Consider the following 17,481-nt stretch of genomic DNA (forward strand, 5'->3'; position numbering starts at 1 on the left):
TTTTCACTAAAAATTTGAGTCTTAGTGAAATATTCTCCTCTGGTGCCAAAATTTTCTACCCATAAGAGACAAATATGAGAGCTAAATGTTATTCTTTTGTATGAATAACAACAAATTGTTTTTATTATTAAGTATTAATCCATAGTTTCAAGAAAATATTAATACATGGCCCAAAGTGATAACTCTTGTACTGTATTCCAGCAATTTGTGCATCTTTTGTTGAGTTTGGATAATTATATTAAGTCAATAGGCTGCAAAAAATTAAAACAATGTCAAGACTGTCAGAAATAGTTCAAAAGTATATAATCACAAGTGTCTTGATATATTAGAGAAATAAATCAATAAAATCAGGAAAGATTAATGATACAGGATACTTTAAGATTTGTAACAAATGGTTTCGGAGTGGACAAAATATTTTAGACACATTCCTTATGGGTCTTATTCAGAATTAACAGCCAATAATTTTCCAAGTGCATAATATGTATACTCGTATTTCTTGTTAGAGCAACAGATGGAAAAGTCGGAGTGGGCATTTTGGATGGAAACTTACTCATGCGGATTCAATTCTACCCTGTGCTGAAAAAATCTTGGATATAGCCACTATTGCATCATTTAGTAAAAGTACATATTCTAATGTATTTTACCAGTGAATGTTTTTGTGGTGAATATTCTGCCTTGGAAATTATTCAACTTGGAAAACTGAATTTTTCAAATGGGAAAGTCATTTCTGTCCAAAATTCAACTGCTTGATATATTTTCAAGATAAACAAATCGTTTTTGTTTGTTTTTTTTTATTTACAGGTACTTCATTCTATCATGTATTTATCCGTATTTGAAGACCCTGCGATTTTGCAAGTTCTCCCACTTAGAAATCATGGAGGGGTCTGAAATTTTCATCTTAGATCCATGTCGACTGTGAGAGACATAATCTTAAAAAAAATAAATAAAAAAAATAAAAAAATAAAAAAAAAACGGAAATCACAATGTATGATTTTTTTTTTTTTTTAATACTTTATTTGTATGCTACTGCTGCAAATAAGTATTTGAACACCTGTGTGAGGTCAGACGTTTCCTGTAATTTTTCACCAGGTTTTCACACACTGCAGCAGGGATTTTGGTCCACTCCTCCATACAGATCTTCTCTAGATCTTTCAGGTTTGGAGTTTGAGCGCCCTCCAAAGATTTTCTATTGAGTTCAGGTCTGGAGACTGGCCAGGCCACTCCAGGACCTTGAAATGCTTCTTACGGAGCCCCTCCTTAGTTGCCCTGGCTGTGTGTTTGGGGGTCATTGTCATGCTGCAAGACCCAGCCATGACCCATCTTCAATGCTCTTACCAGTGGAAGGAGGTTGTTTGCCAAAATCTCGCAATACATGACCCCATCCATCCTCCCTTCAATATGGTGCAGTCATCCTGTCCTCTTTGCAGAAGAGCACCCCCAGAGTATGATGTTTCCACCCCCATGCTTCACGGTTGGGATGGTTTTCTTGGGGATGTTCTCATCCTGACAGTGCTGCTTTTGATACTGTTGACCATAAAATTTTATTACAGAGATTAGAGCAGGCCATAGGTATTAAAGGCACTGCACTGCGGTGGTTTGAATCATATTTATCTAATAGATTACAATTTGTTCATGTAAATGGGGAATCTTCTTCACAGACTAAGGTTAATTATGGAGTTCCACAAGGTTCTGTGCTAGGACCAATTTTATTCACTTTATACATGTTTCCCTTAGGCAGTATTATTAGACAGCATTGCTTAAATTTTCATTGTTACGCAGATGATACCCAGCTTTATCTATCCATGAAGCCAGAGGACACACACCAATTAGCTAAACTGCAGGATTGTCTTACAGACATAAAGACATGGATGACCTCTAATTTCCTGCTTTTAAACTCAGATAAACCTGAAGTTATTGTACTTGGCCCCACAAATTTTAGAAACATGGTGTCTAACCAGATCCTTACTCTGGATGGCATTACCCTGACCTCTAGTAATACTGTGAGAAATCGTGGAGTCATTTTTCATCAGGATATGTCATTCAATGCGCATATTAAACAAATATGTAGGACTGCTTTTTTGCATTTGTGCAATATCTCTAAAATTAGAAAGGTCTTGTCTCAGAGTGATGCTGAAAAACTAATTCATGCATTTATCAGGTTGTCCTAAAAGTTCCCTGAAAAGCCTTCAGTTAATTCAAAATGCTGCAGCTAAAGTACTGACAGGGACTAGAAGGAGAGAGCATATCTCACCCATATTGGTCTCTCTTCATTGGCTTCCTGTTAATTCTAGAATAGAATTTAAAATTCTTCTTCTTACTTATAAGGTTTTCAATAATCAGGTCCCATCTTATCTTAGGGACCTCATAGTACCATATCACCCCAATAGAGCGCTTCGCTCTCAGACTGCAGGCTTACTTGTAGTTCCTAGGGTTTGTAAGAGTAGAATGGGAGGCAGAGCCTTCAGCTTTCAGGCTCCTCTCCTGTGGAACCAGCTCCCAATTCGGATCAGGGAGACAGACACCGTCTCTACTTTTACGATTAGGCTTAAAACTTTCCTTTTTGCTAAAGCTTATAGTTAGGGCTGGATCAGGTGACCCTGAACCACCCTGAACCTTACTTATGCTGCTATCGTCTTAGACTGCTGGGGGGTTCCCATGATGCACTGAGTGTTTCTTTCTCTTTTTGCTCTGTATGCACCACTCTGCATTTAATCATTAGTGATTGATCTCTGCTCCCCTCCACAGCATGTCTTTTTCCTGGTTCTCTCCCTCAGCCCCAACCAGTCCCAGCAGAAGACTGCCCCTCCCTGAGCCTGGTTCTGCTGGAGGTTACTTCCTGTTAAAATGGAGTTTTACCTTCCCACTGTCGCCAAGTTCTTGCTCACAGGGGGTCGTTTTGACCGTTGGGGTTTTTCCGTAATTATTGTATGGCTTTGCCTTACAATATAAAGTGCCTTGGGACAACTGTTTGTTGTGATTTGGCGCTATATAAATAAAATTGATTTGATTTGATCCTCTAAACATGGTAAGTGGAGTTGATTCCAAAAAGCTCTATTCTGGTCTCATCTGACCACATGACCTTCTCCCATGCCTCCTCTGGATCATCCAGATGGTCACTGGTGAACTTCAGACGGGCCTGGACATGTGCTGGCTTGAGCAGGGGGACCTTGCTGCCCTGCAGGATTTAACCCATGACAGCATCATGTGTTACTAATGTAATCTTTGTGACTGTGGTCCCAGCTCTCTTCAGGTCATTGACCAGGTCCTCCTGTGTAGTTCTGAGCTTTCTGAGAATCATCCTTACCCCACAAAGTGAGATCTTGCATGGAATCCCAGACCAAGGGAGATTGACAGTCATCTTGTGTTTCTTCCACTTTCTAATAAATAATCATAACAGTTGTTGTCTTCTACCAAGCTGCTTGCCTGGTGTCCTGTAGTCCATCCCAGCCTTGTGCAGGTCTACAGTTTTGTCCCTGGTGTCCTTAGACAGCTCTTTGGTCTTGGCTATGGTGGACAGGTTGGAGAGTGATTGATTGTGTGAACAGGTGTCTTTTATACAAGTAACAAGTTCAAACAGGTGCAGTTAATACAGGTAAAGAGTGCAGAATAAGAGGGCTTCTTAAAGAAAAATTAACAGGTCTGTGAGAGCCAGAATTCTTGCTGGTTGGTAGGTGGTCAAATACTTATTTGCAGCAGTAACATAAATTATTTAAAAAAAAAATCATACATTGTGATTTCCGGATTTTTTTTTTTTTAGATTATGTCTCTCACAGTGGACATGCACCTGAGATGAAAATTTCAGACCCCTCCATGATTTCTAAGTGGAAGAACTTGCAAAATCGCAGGGTGTTCAAATACTTATTTTCCTCAGTGTGTGTGTGTACCCATTTCTTGCACAATATGTCATGGGCTAAAAGTAATAAATTTAAACCTTTGAAGAAATGAGCTGTTCGGCAAAAGTTGGACATTTACTGTTCTTATCCTTGTGAGGGTGTACAGTCCTTGGAGAGCACCTACAGACTCATTGCTCTCAACTGATTATCTTTGCCATGTCATAGCAGCTCATCATCAAGTCAAACAGAAATCTAAGTGGCACGGGCTGCATGTGGGTCCCTGGAGATGGATTCTGTACAGGCACAGTTCATCTTGTACAACACTTAGAATATGTTTTGATTGAAATAAGACAGATTACTCAACTGTAAAAACTGAATTATAACTCCATATTTCCTGCCAGGCTCCCCACAACTGAATGAGGTTCAGTGTTCTACCAGAGCTGTTGTATAAGTGCTGCTGCTGCTGGGATGGGCCAGCAGATCTCGGGTCAAGCTATGATGACCCATCTTCCTGAGAAGCTGGTGAAGCATGCAGGACTGGTGCGTGACAGTGGCAGCCTTACCTACGAGGAGTTTCTGGCCAGAGTGGCTGAACTTAACGATGTGTAAGTATAAATAATATTGGCATAAACAAATATTCCATCAGTTGAGGAAAAAAATGTGTTCCTTTGGACAATTGGCTTCTCTGGAGTATGAAATCAGATTTGTGTTTAAATAATCAAGCTAAATGTTTTAAATATCAGACATTGCAGCTTGAAGAAGAATACAACAGACTGAAGAAAAAGAAATCATGTTAAAAATAAAATTTCATTTTCTCAACATACTTATTGCAAGTAGGTGGGGGTGTGGGTGTACTGGAGCCTAGAGTCTCTCAATTCAGAGAGTACTGACATGATGGGTTGAAAAAAAAAAAAAAGGTCATGTGACTCGTGGTGCCATCTTGTGGCCAAAATAGCGTTCGCTGTTAATCTATCTGCATGTAAATCCAGCTATTTTATTTATCTATTCGCTGAAAATGCTGGGTTGTTGTGTGTTTGGAGGCACAAATAGATACAACAAGGGCTTCAAGATGTACAGATTCCCTTCAGATCCAAACAGAAGAAAAATTTGGGAAAATAGTCAGCCGTGTGGGATGGAAGCCGACATCATTGTCAGAGTTTTGCAAGGTAAATTTAGTGTTCAGGCCCATGTACAGTAAAACTCACCTAAACTGTCATCGTATAAATTGGACATTCGCAGTCACCGGACAAAAAAAGTCCCAGTGTTTTTGTATTGTCTTCCATGTAAAAAACACATTATATATCAGATTTTTTATAACGGATTGTTTGCTCTCATCAGATAAAATGTCCTGTCCTGTATAATCTTCTGATTATATTATGAACTGTAAATGATGGAATCCCTAAGTTCCTTGTAATTGAAGATGAGAAATGTTGTTCTTAAACTGTTGGGCTATTTTTTCATGCAGTTGTGTACAAAGTGGTGATCCTTGCCCCATCTTTGCTTGTGAACGGCTGAGCCTTTTGGGGATGCTCCTTTTATACCCAGTCATGATACTCACCTGTTTCCAATTAACCCTCTGGGGTCTGAGGGCATTTGTTGGACAGTTCACTCGCCTGGCATAAATGTTTTATTATTGCTGTTAACAGCTCTCCCTGCATCACACAATCAAGTTTTATGTCTCTTTTTTTTCAGGACAACCTGTGCTTTCATAATATATATGCTTTTGTTGTGTTTTATAAGTGTAATAAAGGTTTACAATCAGAAATAAGAAAGGAAAAAGTAAAGCAGAAAATAATTTTCCACACACATTTATTCAAAACACACAGCAAACTGTAATCAACAACTGTTTTGACACTTTACAAAGGTAATTTGAGGTCTTGTGTGAAAGACTGTACAACAGAAAGGTTCTAACAATAAACACAAATGCACATTTTGAAACAATATATATAAAATGGTATATGCGTTTTGTTTGTCTCATCTCAAAGCAATTTCTGTCTGCTATTACACAAAGGTTACATCACAAACTTCTGCTTCTACTGTGTTTTGGAATGTTCTTTGCTGCTCCTTTCACACCGGGGGTGCTCCCAGTTGCGCCATGCGTCATTATGACACCGCCGCGTGGAAGCAACTCGGTGCCGAGACGATGCAGCTCGGCGCCACAACAGCACGAGGGCGCAAAGGAGGAAGCAAGTCGGGCGCCGAAAAATTAAACCTGTTTAATTTTTTTGGCGTCCTGTGCTCGACGCAGAAAGGAAGTGGTTCCAGCGTGATTCGGGGCAAAGAGGCATTACCCGGCGTGACTCGAAGCCAATTTATGATTCCTGCTGTGTTCCATTGTTCCCACAGTATAAGTCACGCAGGATCGTTTTTATACCATGTACTTAATGCAATAAAAACTACACGCTGAAGAAAAAAAATGCAGACTGATTGCCAGAAATATCCAGTAAAAAGTCTGGAAATCTCTAGTCCACTCATGGAGATTCGTTCACGCGCGCACATGTGAACAATTAAAAGAAAAAGAAAAAGTCTGGCTGCAGGCATTAGTTCCTTGTTCTCTGCTCAAAGTCTCACATCGCAGTTAAAAAAGGACAAAAAAGGACATAAGTCCTGAGACAGGACATGTCAACATCAAGTAGAACTCCAGACATCTCCACATTTGCTTGACGGTCTGTTCGCGCGCATCTCGCGGTCAACGGAGGATAGAAAAGAAAAAAAAATGTCTGCAGGCAGTTAGTTCCTTTCTCTGCTCAGACTCTCTCATCACAATTAAAAAAGGACATAAGTCCAGGACATGTCAACATCAAGTAGGACTCCACATATCTCCACATTTGCAAGGACGGTCCGTGCCCGCGCGTGCATCTCACGGTCAAGGGAGGAAAGATAAACTATAACAGAACTCAGAGCGCAGCCCTGCAGCTCAGCACAACAAGTAGACGAGAAGTCAGAGTGCACAGTGTCTGTCTGCAGCCAAACTGTGCACTCTGACTTCTCTGTGCAGAGAACCTGCAGGCTGCGTTCTCACCTCCTCTCGGCCCCTTGCTGCACGCACCTGACGCAGAAATTCCTGCGTCATCATGATGCCACGGGGAGCAATTGGGAGCTGCCCCGGTGTGAAAGGGGCTTACAGCAGCTTTCATTCACACTTTGGCCCACTTTGGCTCCTTACAGTCTGAGGAGCAGCCCTCCCCCTCGCTCCATTGATATGGTAAACAGTGCTTTACACTGAGAAAGCAACAGAGTTATCCAGTAACATTCACATGCAAACTAGTGGAGCAATCCTGATGGTTACACACTCTTTGTTTGAGCATGTGAGATTGTCATCAGAGGCTCTCCATCTGCTTTCACTGATCGCTGTGCGTAATGGTGGAGGGCGCACTGGAGACCAATAGTATGTACTCATTGGAGCACTCAGGAGGCTATTCAAATGGGCCAACTAATAACATATCACTCCTGAAAACAATCTTTAGCTATTCAAGTGAGGTAAATCTGCCCTACCATTGGATTTTGGAAAACCATGTGACGGTGAACCAATTCCGATTGGAGACTCACATTGCCCACGTCATCACACAGCTTCTATGAGGAGTACAAAGATGGCCGATGGCTGATTCGAAAGTCCGCGGAGTTAACTTTTCAGCAAAAAAAAAAGTGTTTCTATCTAATATCATTAAAAAGTTACTTATAATTTAGTAAAGCTCGGTCTTAGCCGTCGTATACGACGGCGTCGGCCCCAGAGGGTTAACCTGTTCACCAGTGGAATGTTCCAAACAGGTGTTCTTTGAGCATTCATCAACTTTCCCAGTATTTTGTTGCCCCTGCCCCAGCTTTTTTGAAATGTGTTGCAGGCATCCATTTCAAAATGAGCAACTATTTGCACAAAAACAAAAAAGTCTATCAGTTTGAACATTAAATATCTTGTCTTTGTGGTGTATTGAATTGAATATAGGTTGACGAGGATGTGCAAATCATTGTATTCTGTTTTTATTTACATTTCACACAATGTCCCAACTTCATTGGAATTGGGGTTGTACTCTGATTGATTGATTGATTGATTTTTATTTTTATTTTTTTACCCAAAATTCTTATGTTTGGCAAAATGTAGTCTTGAAGAATCAGTAAAAATGGGATTGTAGAAAGAAAAGCTTTTTGAGGGTCAAATTAATCCATAATAAAACACAATCTAGTGATGGAGAACTTTAAAACTGTCATGCTTGTCATTGCATGACACAGAGTTACAGAGCTGCATAAGAATGAATCAGGCTTTAAATTAATTAAATAAATCATCATAAATTGTAAATTTGATAGGTTAACAATTTTTATATTTATTTTAATAGTACCTGTACTTGGATGTGTTGCTGTATGTTTTTGTTTTGTGGACAGTGTTCTGTTTGAGAACTAAATTCTGCATAGCTGCTTTAGTATTCTATATTGTAGGATGTCACAATTAATGACACTAATGATCAAAAAATAATCAGCATACTATAATTTCATGCTGGATTTTCCTTTGGAATTTGACTGTTGAACACAAGCGTAGGTGGCCTTGGTGCACACCAGACCTAAGATTTCGAATGGAAAGAAACTGGCAGTCATCTTCATTTTTCATTTAAATGTGACTTCAAAACCGTGTGTATCTTCAGAGGTGGGTTTGGGCAACTGAACAATTCCATTATCCATCACAAATTTTAATTGCAGACATCGTTTTTGTTTTTGTTTTCCGCATTAAGTAGATGTCAGCCAGCACGGGTGTCACCTTTGGCTACATTCATACAAAATCCTTTCTATGAGGTTGCTTGGATTTCCGAGCCTGTTATTTGAGTTCTAGAAGGTAACAGTTTATTTCTCTAATTTTAGTACATTTCTGTGTGGAAACAGTCTTTGTCTTACAGACCCCATTCACTGCATTCCCCATTGCTTGCTTTTTATTTTGTGGTTAAATCTATACACAATCCTTTCCAGTTGGTTGAGTGGACTTGTGAATGCATTATTTCAGTTTTAGAAGGTAACTGCTATAACAACCACAAATTAATGGATTCGTCTTAGTGCATTTCCTTGAAGAAATGGTCAGTCTTTCTGCCAGCTCCAGTTTTTTCATTGCAATCCAGTGTACAACCATCCAGAAGGTGGTAGATGTATCTGTGGGCTATTTATTCAAAAAAGTTTGTTTTTGTATTGATCTAGTGGGGATAATTCACCTAATTTGGGTGAGTTTGTCCGCATTATGTGCCTTTTTTAGTTTGGTGAGTTAATGGACTCATCTGTCTGTACACTCACTGCATTTTGCAGCGTACATAGTGACAGCTGAAAAGGCCAGCTCTGTTTAATGTTTGTGAATATGTATCACTGTGCTGTGTTGCACTGTGTATTAACAAACAAACAAAAAAGCAGTGTTTTCCCGATTGAACATAGTGTCTCTCATGGTTCTCTTTCAGAACGGCCAAACTAGCTGTTGGACAGCAGAAGCACCTGCTGTTTGAGGTGCAGCCAGGCTCTGATGCATCGGCTTTGTGGAAGGTGGCTGTCAGGGTTGTTTGCACTAAGGTGAGCCACAGCTTCAGGCACAAACCTGCCATTTTTTGTAATATGTTTGTTGCGGATACACGAGCAAGTGAAGTTCTTCAGCATCTCACCATGTCATTTTTGAGTAAATGCTTCAGGAGAGCATTAGCATGGATAAAACCTTTCAGCTTCTGGGGGGCTCCACCCCTTCAGCCCCCCCGCCTTTTTAAGCATTTTTTTTTCTTTACCTCTCACATGCCTGGAAGATCCTCACCATCTAAACATGTAATTTAGGTCCTTCAAACTTTATTTTCAGTAAATGCTTCTGAGGAAGATTAACATGAATATAAAAACCTTCAGCTTCTGGGGAGCTTCGCCTCCCTCCACCCTTTTAAGCATTTTCTTTATTTGCCTCTCACATGCCTGGATGTTCCTCGCCATCTAATCATGTCATTTAGGTCCTTCAGATGTTTTTTTTCAGTAAAATGGTTCTTGGGAGCATGAGCATGACTAAAACCTTTTAGCTTCTGGGGGGCTCTGACCCCCCGCATTTTTCTTTTTTTTGCCTCTCACATGCCTGGAAGCGCCTCACATCTAACCATGTCATTTAGGTCCTTCACACTTTACTTTCAGTAAATGCTTCTGAGGAGCATTAGCACAGTGGTGGGCACAGCTAACCAAAAAGTTAGCTTCGGTAACTGGTAATCAGCTAACTGAAAAGTTATCCTTTTTAACACTAATCTGATAAACTGTCTAAAAACTTATCTCAAGTGAATCAATGCATCATGTTGGTGTTTACAAATAAATGTGCTTTTGTAAAATTTGTCTTTTTTTTCCATTTGTATTAAAAAAAAAAAAAAAAAAAAAAGAAAGAAATTTTCAATATCTCACTAGACAGCGCCTAAGCGCACCCGTGATGACATCACAACTCTATCTGGTGAGGGAGACAAGGTTTCTTTCAATAACAAGAACTGTCAAAAAACTTTCTCATGTGTGGTTGGAGTTGTGTGGTGATAGAAATCGCCTTTTGAATGCTTGAATAACGATGTCAGTCGCACAAAGAAATCAAATAATAGTGAAAACATGTTCGGTGCGGTGTTATAACAGATCAGTCAGTCGCTCTGTGAGGCATCATAACATCAAGCCTGGTTCACATGGCAAGATGATTAGGCCGATATCGGACCAGATCTTCCGCTTCCAACAATCTTAAGGACGCCCAGACAATTGTGATGACGCTAAATATAATCTTATCAGATATTCCTGCCATGTGTGGTGTGTTAAGAAGGACGTGAGGAGCTAAATGTGACATGCAGCCAATCAGAAAGCAAGGTGTCTGACCTGGGAATGTTCGTGTGTGGTGTTTTTACCATGTGGCTGACACCACACACTGTACAACTAAACCTGTCAGATCTATCATTTGTTTTTATCTCCTCGTGTGGGGTCTCTCAGGTTTTGGAAACCTACAGACAATTTTAAAATCCTGTGGTCGACAACACTGGTTGCCAGTAGGCAGTGTTCTATGCATTTTGACACCGGTTATATCACACGGCCTGAATCACAATTTGACAGACTTTTTGGCTTTTGGAGAAGGAACCTGGGCCTCTTCTGACATTTTTAGATAAACACAATAACAACGTCTATAAACCCAGAGAATATAGTAACAAGAGTTTTAGGCGCTACATACAAAGAGTTTAATGCTGTTGTCCGTGTGGAGCCTGATCAGAGCGTCTCAAATGCATTTCTTCTGTCGTGAATGTACTTGGCTTACCCATAGTGCACCTGGACGCAGCATGTCCACACTAAAAGCTTCAAAATTAGTGCATTACTATCTGATATTTTTACTTTATAAAACTTCAGTCGTGACGTTAATTTAAATAACTTGTCTGAAATTAGTTTGGTTACAATTTTAACCATAGGTTTAAACTGTATGCCTCTGGATGACTTAGGTGATATTGTCAGCATATCACTATGGGGTCAAAAGAAAGACCCCCCCTAATTACACCCCGCTTAACCCTCTGCTGCTTTAATCATATTTTTAATGTAGATGTAATGTCTAAAATTATCTTCCTCAAACTGAACGCAAATCTTTAAAACGTGATAATACCTGTAACTAATAATACGTTTTATTGCCAGTTTTCTTCAGACAGCTCAGGGGATGGAAACATGAACATTTCCAAGTCACTGAATATGTCTTGAACTTTATTTACATCCGTTACAAGGAATACAACATGTTCTTTCACCAAAACATCAAATGTAGGCTTGCAACTCAGATGTACTTTCTGGCAAATTTTTAAGAAAATCCTGCTCTACACCACTTCATCAGGAAGCTGTATTTTGTATTTTTAATTAATTTTTGTCAAGTTGTAGAGATTTGCTTTCAGTTTGAGTTTAAGGAAGATAACTTTACAGTTATTTATCTAAAGTTGTATCACTGGTGTGTCACTCAGACACCAACATTAACAGGTTATTTAAAAATAAGTCTTCCATAGAGCAAAATTAAGAGGTTACAGGGGGTTTATACAGAACAGAGGATGAGTAAATTACCTGTATTTCTTTCAGCCTGAGCCATTAGCGGCCCCGTCCCGGGGCGCGAATGCCTCCGCACGTCTTTCATTACAAAATCTCTAGTAACAGTGGAATCTGCCGAAAAATGACTGATGTCCACCTCTTGTGCCATTTCTCTGGTAGTCAGACAACGTCCCGGATCAACACAGCATTCAGTTTGGAAATGATCTGGTCGATCGCCGCTCGGGAGGCGCGGCGCACCCTGTGCCATTGTGGGCCGTCTTTAAACCGGCTGTACCACTCCTTAATCTCTGTGATGCCCATAGAATCTTCACCAAAAGCCATCTGAATTTTCCGAATGGTTTCCACCTGGCTGTCTCACACAGTTTCTGAAAACATTTTCATGCAGCAAAGTGGCAGTCGCTCGGCCATTTTCCTGACAATGAAAATCCGACGAGAGGGGTGGGTGGACCACTGCTCACTCAAAGTCTGTCCACAGGCGAATGACGCAACCGACAGGCGTGAAAAAACTCACGCATGTGCACGAAGGTTCAAGCTTGGCTGATGCAAGCGCACGTTTCAAATCCATATAGTTTTTGCAAAAAATAAAAAGGTTGGATACTTTTCTAACAGACCTCGTATATAAGGCAACCTGAATTAAAGGAGAAAAGCTGCTTTTAGCAACCTGGAACTTATTTCTGGCATAAAAAAAAAAAATAAAAAAAACTGGTTGTTGACTCACAATATAACTTTGGTGTCATTTGGAGTCTGTGATTCAGATGACGTTTTCAGTTTAAAATCTTAGACATTTTTCTTCTTCTTCTAAGGTGGATTAGAACTTCTTGTGGCGATACACAGCACCAACTACTGTACAGGAGAGACCCAGCAGTCCATATGTGTCACTGATTTCAAAATGCAGCTCTTTTCAACCAGACATGGGGTGCCGTGACATGTCAATCATCTGTGTCCAATCAGATTTCAGGGGAGTCCAGTGCAACCCTGGCCTCCACTCTAGCTCCACCCATGCCAGGAAGTGTTTAACATTTGTAATTTCCTGTTTCACTGTGGACTCAAAATTTGGCACTTCCTGTTTCAGTGTGAACTTGCCACCAAGTTCACACGAGATTCCACGAGATCTCATCTGTCAATCCAAGAAGTGTTTGACATTTCCTGTTTCACTGTGGACTCAAAATGTGGCACTTCCTGTTTGGGACTCCCTGTACCATGAGTGAGCTTTGCGTCGCTTCATTCATATAAGTTGCCAACACTCTCAACCCACAAGGACCACAGGGGAACAGCAAGATCACAAAATAGCTGCCTAGATACACCAGGGGGCACCTGAGTGCCATACATGGAGACTGCTTACATATGCCAAAGGGTCTCTGGTTTGCTCCTTGACACCTGCATCTGCTTGACCATGGTTAGCAGAGGAGCCCCGCTCACCAAATCCGCAAACCATGTTGAAAAAATGTTTTGTTTTTCTTCATGTTTGAGCTCTAAAACAAATTATTCCGCCATGAAAGTAAAAATGATTTTGCCTGACTGCTAAAGCATTGATGCTGATTTCTTTTCAAGGCTGTTATTGAATGCATATTCACAATGCGCTCTCACCATATATTTTGTTCTTCATAGGGTTACCAGCCAATAGCCCGCTAACCCTATGTCATGGGGTGTGTCTGTCATAGTCGTCAGTGTTTGTTTTAGTGGTCAGCGTCTGTTTATTGCGATATCTTAAAAACTGTCTAACTTTTTTCTAATTTGGCATGGACGTAATATGGGTCATTGACATTGTTTCTGTCTAAAGATCATATTCGTAGATTTGTTCATTTGGAAATGGCGGCCATTTTATGCCGAAAATAGCCATTTTGAGCACTTCACGAGGAAGCATCTATTTGCGGCAGCCAAGGGCAATTTTCTCAAAAACTAACTTTTTTTTGTCATTTGTCAGGGGCTTAATATGGGTCGTTGACATATTTCACATGAAAAAATAATTGTCATAGATTTGTTTGTTTGGAAATGGCAGCTATTTTTATGCAGAAAACAGACAATTTGGGTATTTGGACACAGTTTTCTCAAAAACTGTTTGATAACTTTTGTTTTAATTTAACAAGGGCACAGTTTTGGTAATTGACATTTTTTCCATCCTAAAATTGTTTGCATGGATTCGTTCATTTGGAAATGGCAGGCGTTTTTATGCCGAAAATGGCAATTTTGCCTTGGGCTTTAATTGAGCCAGTAACCCATGGGGCCCTTGGCAGTCTAGTTTCCTTTGGTAAGTAGGTTTGATGTTGGTTTTCTACAGCACTTCTTTTTAACAGCATGATATTTTGATACTTTGCAATAAATCAGTTCAATTTATTTATATCACAACCTAAGTTGCCCCAAGCCGCTTCAGAGGTAAGGTCTGATGTTACAAAATAAGAAAGCAAAAAAACAGAAAAACCCCAACTGTTAAAAATTAATAAGTAAGTTTTCTTAAATGTTCAACTCTACATGTATTTTTATGAGCTGTACAAGTCAAAATTTGGTTGAGCATGTTTATTTTAAAAAATTTTCAGATATTTGATTCATGGAAAGTTTTTTTTTTTTTTTTTTTTTTTTTTTCTTAAAAATTTCTGTATGTAATAGCACCTCAAAATACCACATATCACCTGGTTTGGTTTGTCTCTTAAAAATTAAAAGCTGAAGTCATCATGTTTCCTGACAGATTAATAAAGAGACTGGTATAGTTGAAACATCACGCATCATGAACCTGTACCAGTTTATCCAGCTTTATCGGGACATCACTAGCCAGGCGGCTGAGGTGCTATCTGCAGAGGGCGCCACAGAGGGCTCGTCCAGCCACCTCCCCACCACAGACACCTGCCAGGCCAGCATGTGGATGGGCAGGTCAGTACATTAATCTCAGTAAGGAGAACATCCATCACTCCGTTATATAAACCCGCTTATTCCAGTTAAGGGTCAAGGGAGCATGCTGGAGTCTGTCCCAGCACCCAGTGGTCGAGAAGCGGAGTACGCCCTGGACAGGCTGCCAGCCTGTCGCAGGGACATATAGACAGACAAACATATTTACACCTGCAGGCACACCTGCACGCCACGTTCACATCGTGTTACCGTACCTCCTGAAACTCCACTTTCTTGTGCTGATTGGCTGAGTTGTACCTAGATTACCCTCCTTTAGAGTAGCTGAATGTAGCATGTTTCTGATTTATGCAGCTCTCAGTTCCAGCAAATACTTATTTTCCTAGCGAGTCTAGAAGTCCTTGAGAACGTGCTGGCAATATTTCCATCGTCGGGTCAGCTCCTCTCGGCTGGACTTGGAGGTTGTGCTGGCAGCATGGAATTAATTAATAGTTGATTATCAGTTAATCGTTGCAGCTGTGCTCTTGTTTGTTTTCCCCTTTCAGAGTGAAGCAGCTGACTGATGAGGAGGAGTGTTGTATCTGCATGGACGGCAAGTCGGACCTCATTCTGCCCTGTGCCCACAGTTTTTGTCAGAAGTGCATTGATAAATGGTAAGAAGACTGACAGAGCTCAGTATTTTTCTGCAAATCAACCCAATGGTTTGTCAGCAAACCTGCAACACTGGTATGATTATTATTAATTCCTTTGTATTTCCATAGGAGTGGGCGGAACAGAAACTGTCCAATCTGCCGCCTCCAAGTGACTGCTGCCAATGACTCGTGGGTAATGTCTGATTTCCCCACGGAGGATGACGTAGCATGCTACATCCTCAATTTAGCCGATGAGGCGGGCTACCCACACAGGCCTTAACGTTGCCGCACGCTGAAAAATATGAGCTGACAAGTCAAAGCGAGGAATATGAAGTAGACTTGACATGTTGAACCACACTACTGTATGTCACTGAGGAAAATTTGTTTCCTGCTCTCCTTAGTGGCAGGCTCCCACAACAACACGTCTGTCTGCTCACTCCTAAAAAAAAAAAAACAAACTCCCAGGATGCTCTTTGCCCAGTGTGTCTTCACAGCCCAGGTATCATAGATGCGGTGGTTCATTGACACAGTGTGCACTAAAACTTTATGTAAACTTAAATTCAGTATTTGTAATATAGGTTGTATTCACGGAATTTATTTGTAACATAGGATGTAATCCCTTCATGTAAAACATAAAATTGCCAAAAGTCCAAGTCCTACATACATTTTATGTTGGTGTATCATAGACTTCATGGGATTTAAAAAAAAAAAAAAAAAGTCCTGGGTTGGCATTTTTGATGAGGAGACTCCCGATCCAAGTTGATTTTTTTTTTTTTTTTTTTTTCCCCCCCCTCTCCAGTGTAGAACTATTCCAGATACTGCTGCAGAGGAGGTAATCCAAGGTTGATGCGTATGCTGATGAGAGGTTTAAGAAGTACATGTCCCATCTTTCAGTCTAGGACTCCAAATTTAAGAAAACACCCAATTGTACCAGATTTTCTGGTAAGACGCCGGCCACCCTATGGTGTTAAGTTTCACCCATCATGTTGTTCCACAGTCATTATTGTGCGCTGTTGCATGTTTATATCTCCAGTGATATCCTTATAAACACTTTTGAGGAATCCACATACACTGAGCAAAACCTCCAGCACAACGCTGATGTCACCTTCAGGGACACAACATGCTTACGTGTTGTGTGTGTGTGTGTGTGTGTGTAATGTAGTTCCAGATCTTCTGAAATCACTCTTGCAGAGTGATTTGTTTGTGGTAACATCATGTGGTTTGCGTGGCAGTGACTGTCGCGGGATAAGAAGTTGTTGGTGCTGGAGGTAGATTCAGGAGTGTTACTGAGGTGCGGTTACACAGTCAGTAATTCTTGCTCTCTGTGTTGTATCGACATCACAACCTCAAGGGTGCTCGTACAACCTGCCGCTGACACTCCACCAACAAGCAGGATAACTGGCTCTTATTTATATCTGTGTACTGTTTTTACAGGTAAAGATGAGGGATGGATATTTATTTGCTGGGTTTCTGAAGGATTGATCATCCAACAACACACACACATACACACTCCAGTAAATTGTATATATTGTGATGTTTACCAAAAGTACATTATTGGCACAAAATGAAAAGCTATTAAGAGTTCCTCAGTACATATTGATGTTTTGCTCAGTGTGTAAATTGAATTTTGACTGATCTCATCCAGTGCAGCACCTGATTTATTTACATCCTCACCTTTCTGTGATTAACAGGGCAGTTATTAGATTAACGGACTGAATCAGTGATGTGGTAGACCAGCAGTTAGTGCGCTTGTTTTCAGAGCAGAAACTTCCCAGTTCAAGACCACCCCTGGTCATTCTTCATGTAATGTAAAACTTATGCCAAATCAACATGCAGATCTGTAACGGCTCTGCTCTGATGACCCCAAGTGCAAAAGGGAGAAGCTGGAAGAACGGACTTTTATACTGTAAGGTCCAAAAGTAGTTCTACAAAGGTGCAATTTTTGTAGTTTTTTCACATTACCACAAAAGCATTGAAATTAAGCAATCAGTATGTTCTTGTAGTGTAGACTTTTAACTTTAATTCAGGATGTTTAACAAAAATATCAGATTAACCATTTCAGAATTATCTACAGTTTTTTAATTTTCAGATGTTCTAAGTAATAGGATCAACTAAACGGAGTATTGACAAGACAAATCCTCTCTTTTACAGCCAGT

The 17,481-nt window shown here is 40.3% G+C and overlaps 1 protein-coding gene across 2 annotated transcripts in view; it reads left to right on the forward strand.

The window, feature by feature from the left end:
• rnf141 (ring finger protein 141) overlaps positions 1 to 16,024 on the forward strand; it is a 30,547-nt gene extending 14,523 nt beyond the window's left edge. The window contains exons 2-6 of one of the 2 annotated variants that reach the window (XM_034175845.1): positions 4,235 to 4,438; positions 9,260 to 9,368; positions 14,539 to 14,720; positions 15,239 to 15,346; positions 15,455 to 15,605. In XM_034175845.1, the coding sequence (XP_034031736.1) occupies positions 4,302 to 4,438; positions 9,260 to 9,368; positions 14,539 to 14,720; positions 15,239 to 15,346; positions 15,455 to 15,605 (687 nt within the window). In that variant the 5' untranslated portion in view covers positions 4,235 to 4,301. Of the gene's footprint in view, positions 1 to 4,234; positions 4,439 to 9,259; positions 9,369 to 14,538; positions 14,721 to 15,238; positions 15,347 to 15,454 lie in introns of those variants that run through there. The other variant, XM_034175846.1, reaches the window with a different exon arrangement.
• The last annotated feature ends 1,457 nt before the right edge of the window (positions 16,025 to 17,481 follow it).

Source organism: Thalassophryne amazonica, chromosome 8, assembly GCF_902500255.1.
Source record: "Thalassophryne amazonica chromosome 8, fThaAma1.1, whole genome shotgun sequence".
NCBI lineage: Eukaryota > Metazoa > Chordata > Actinopteri > Batrachoidiformes > Batrachoididae > Thalassophryne > Thalassophryne amazonica.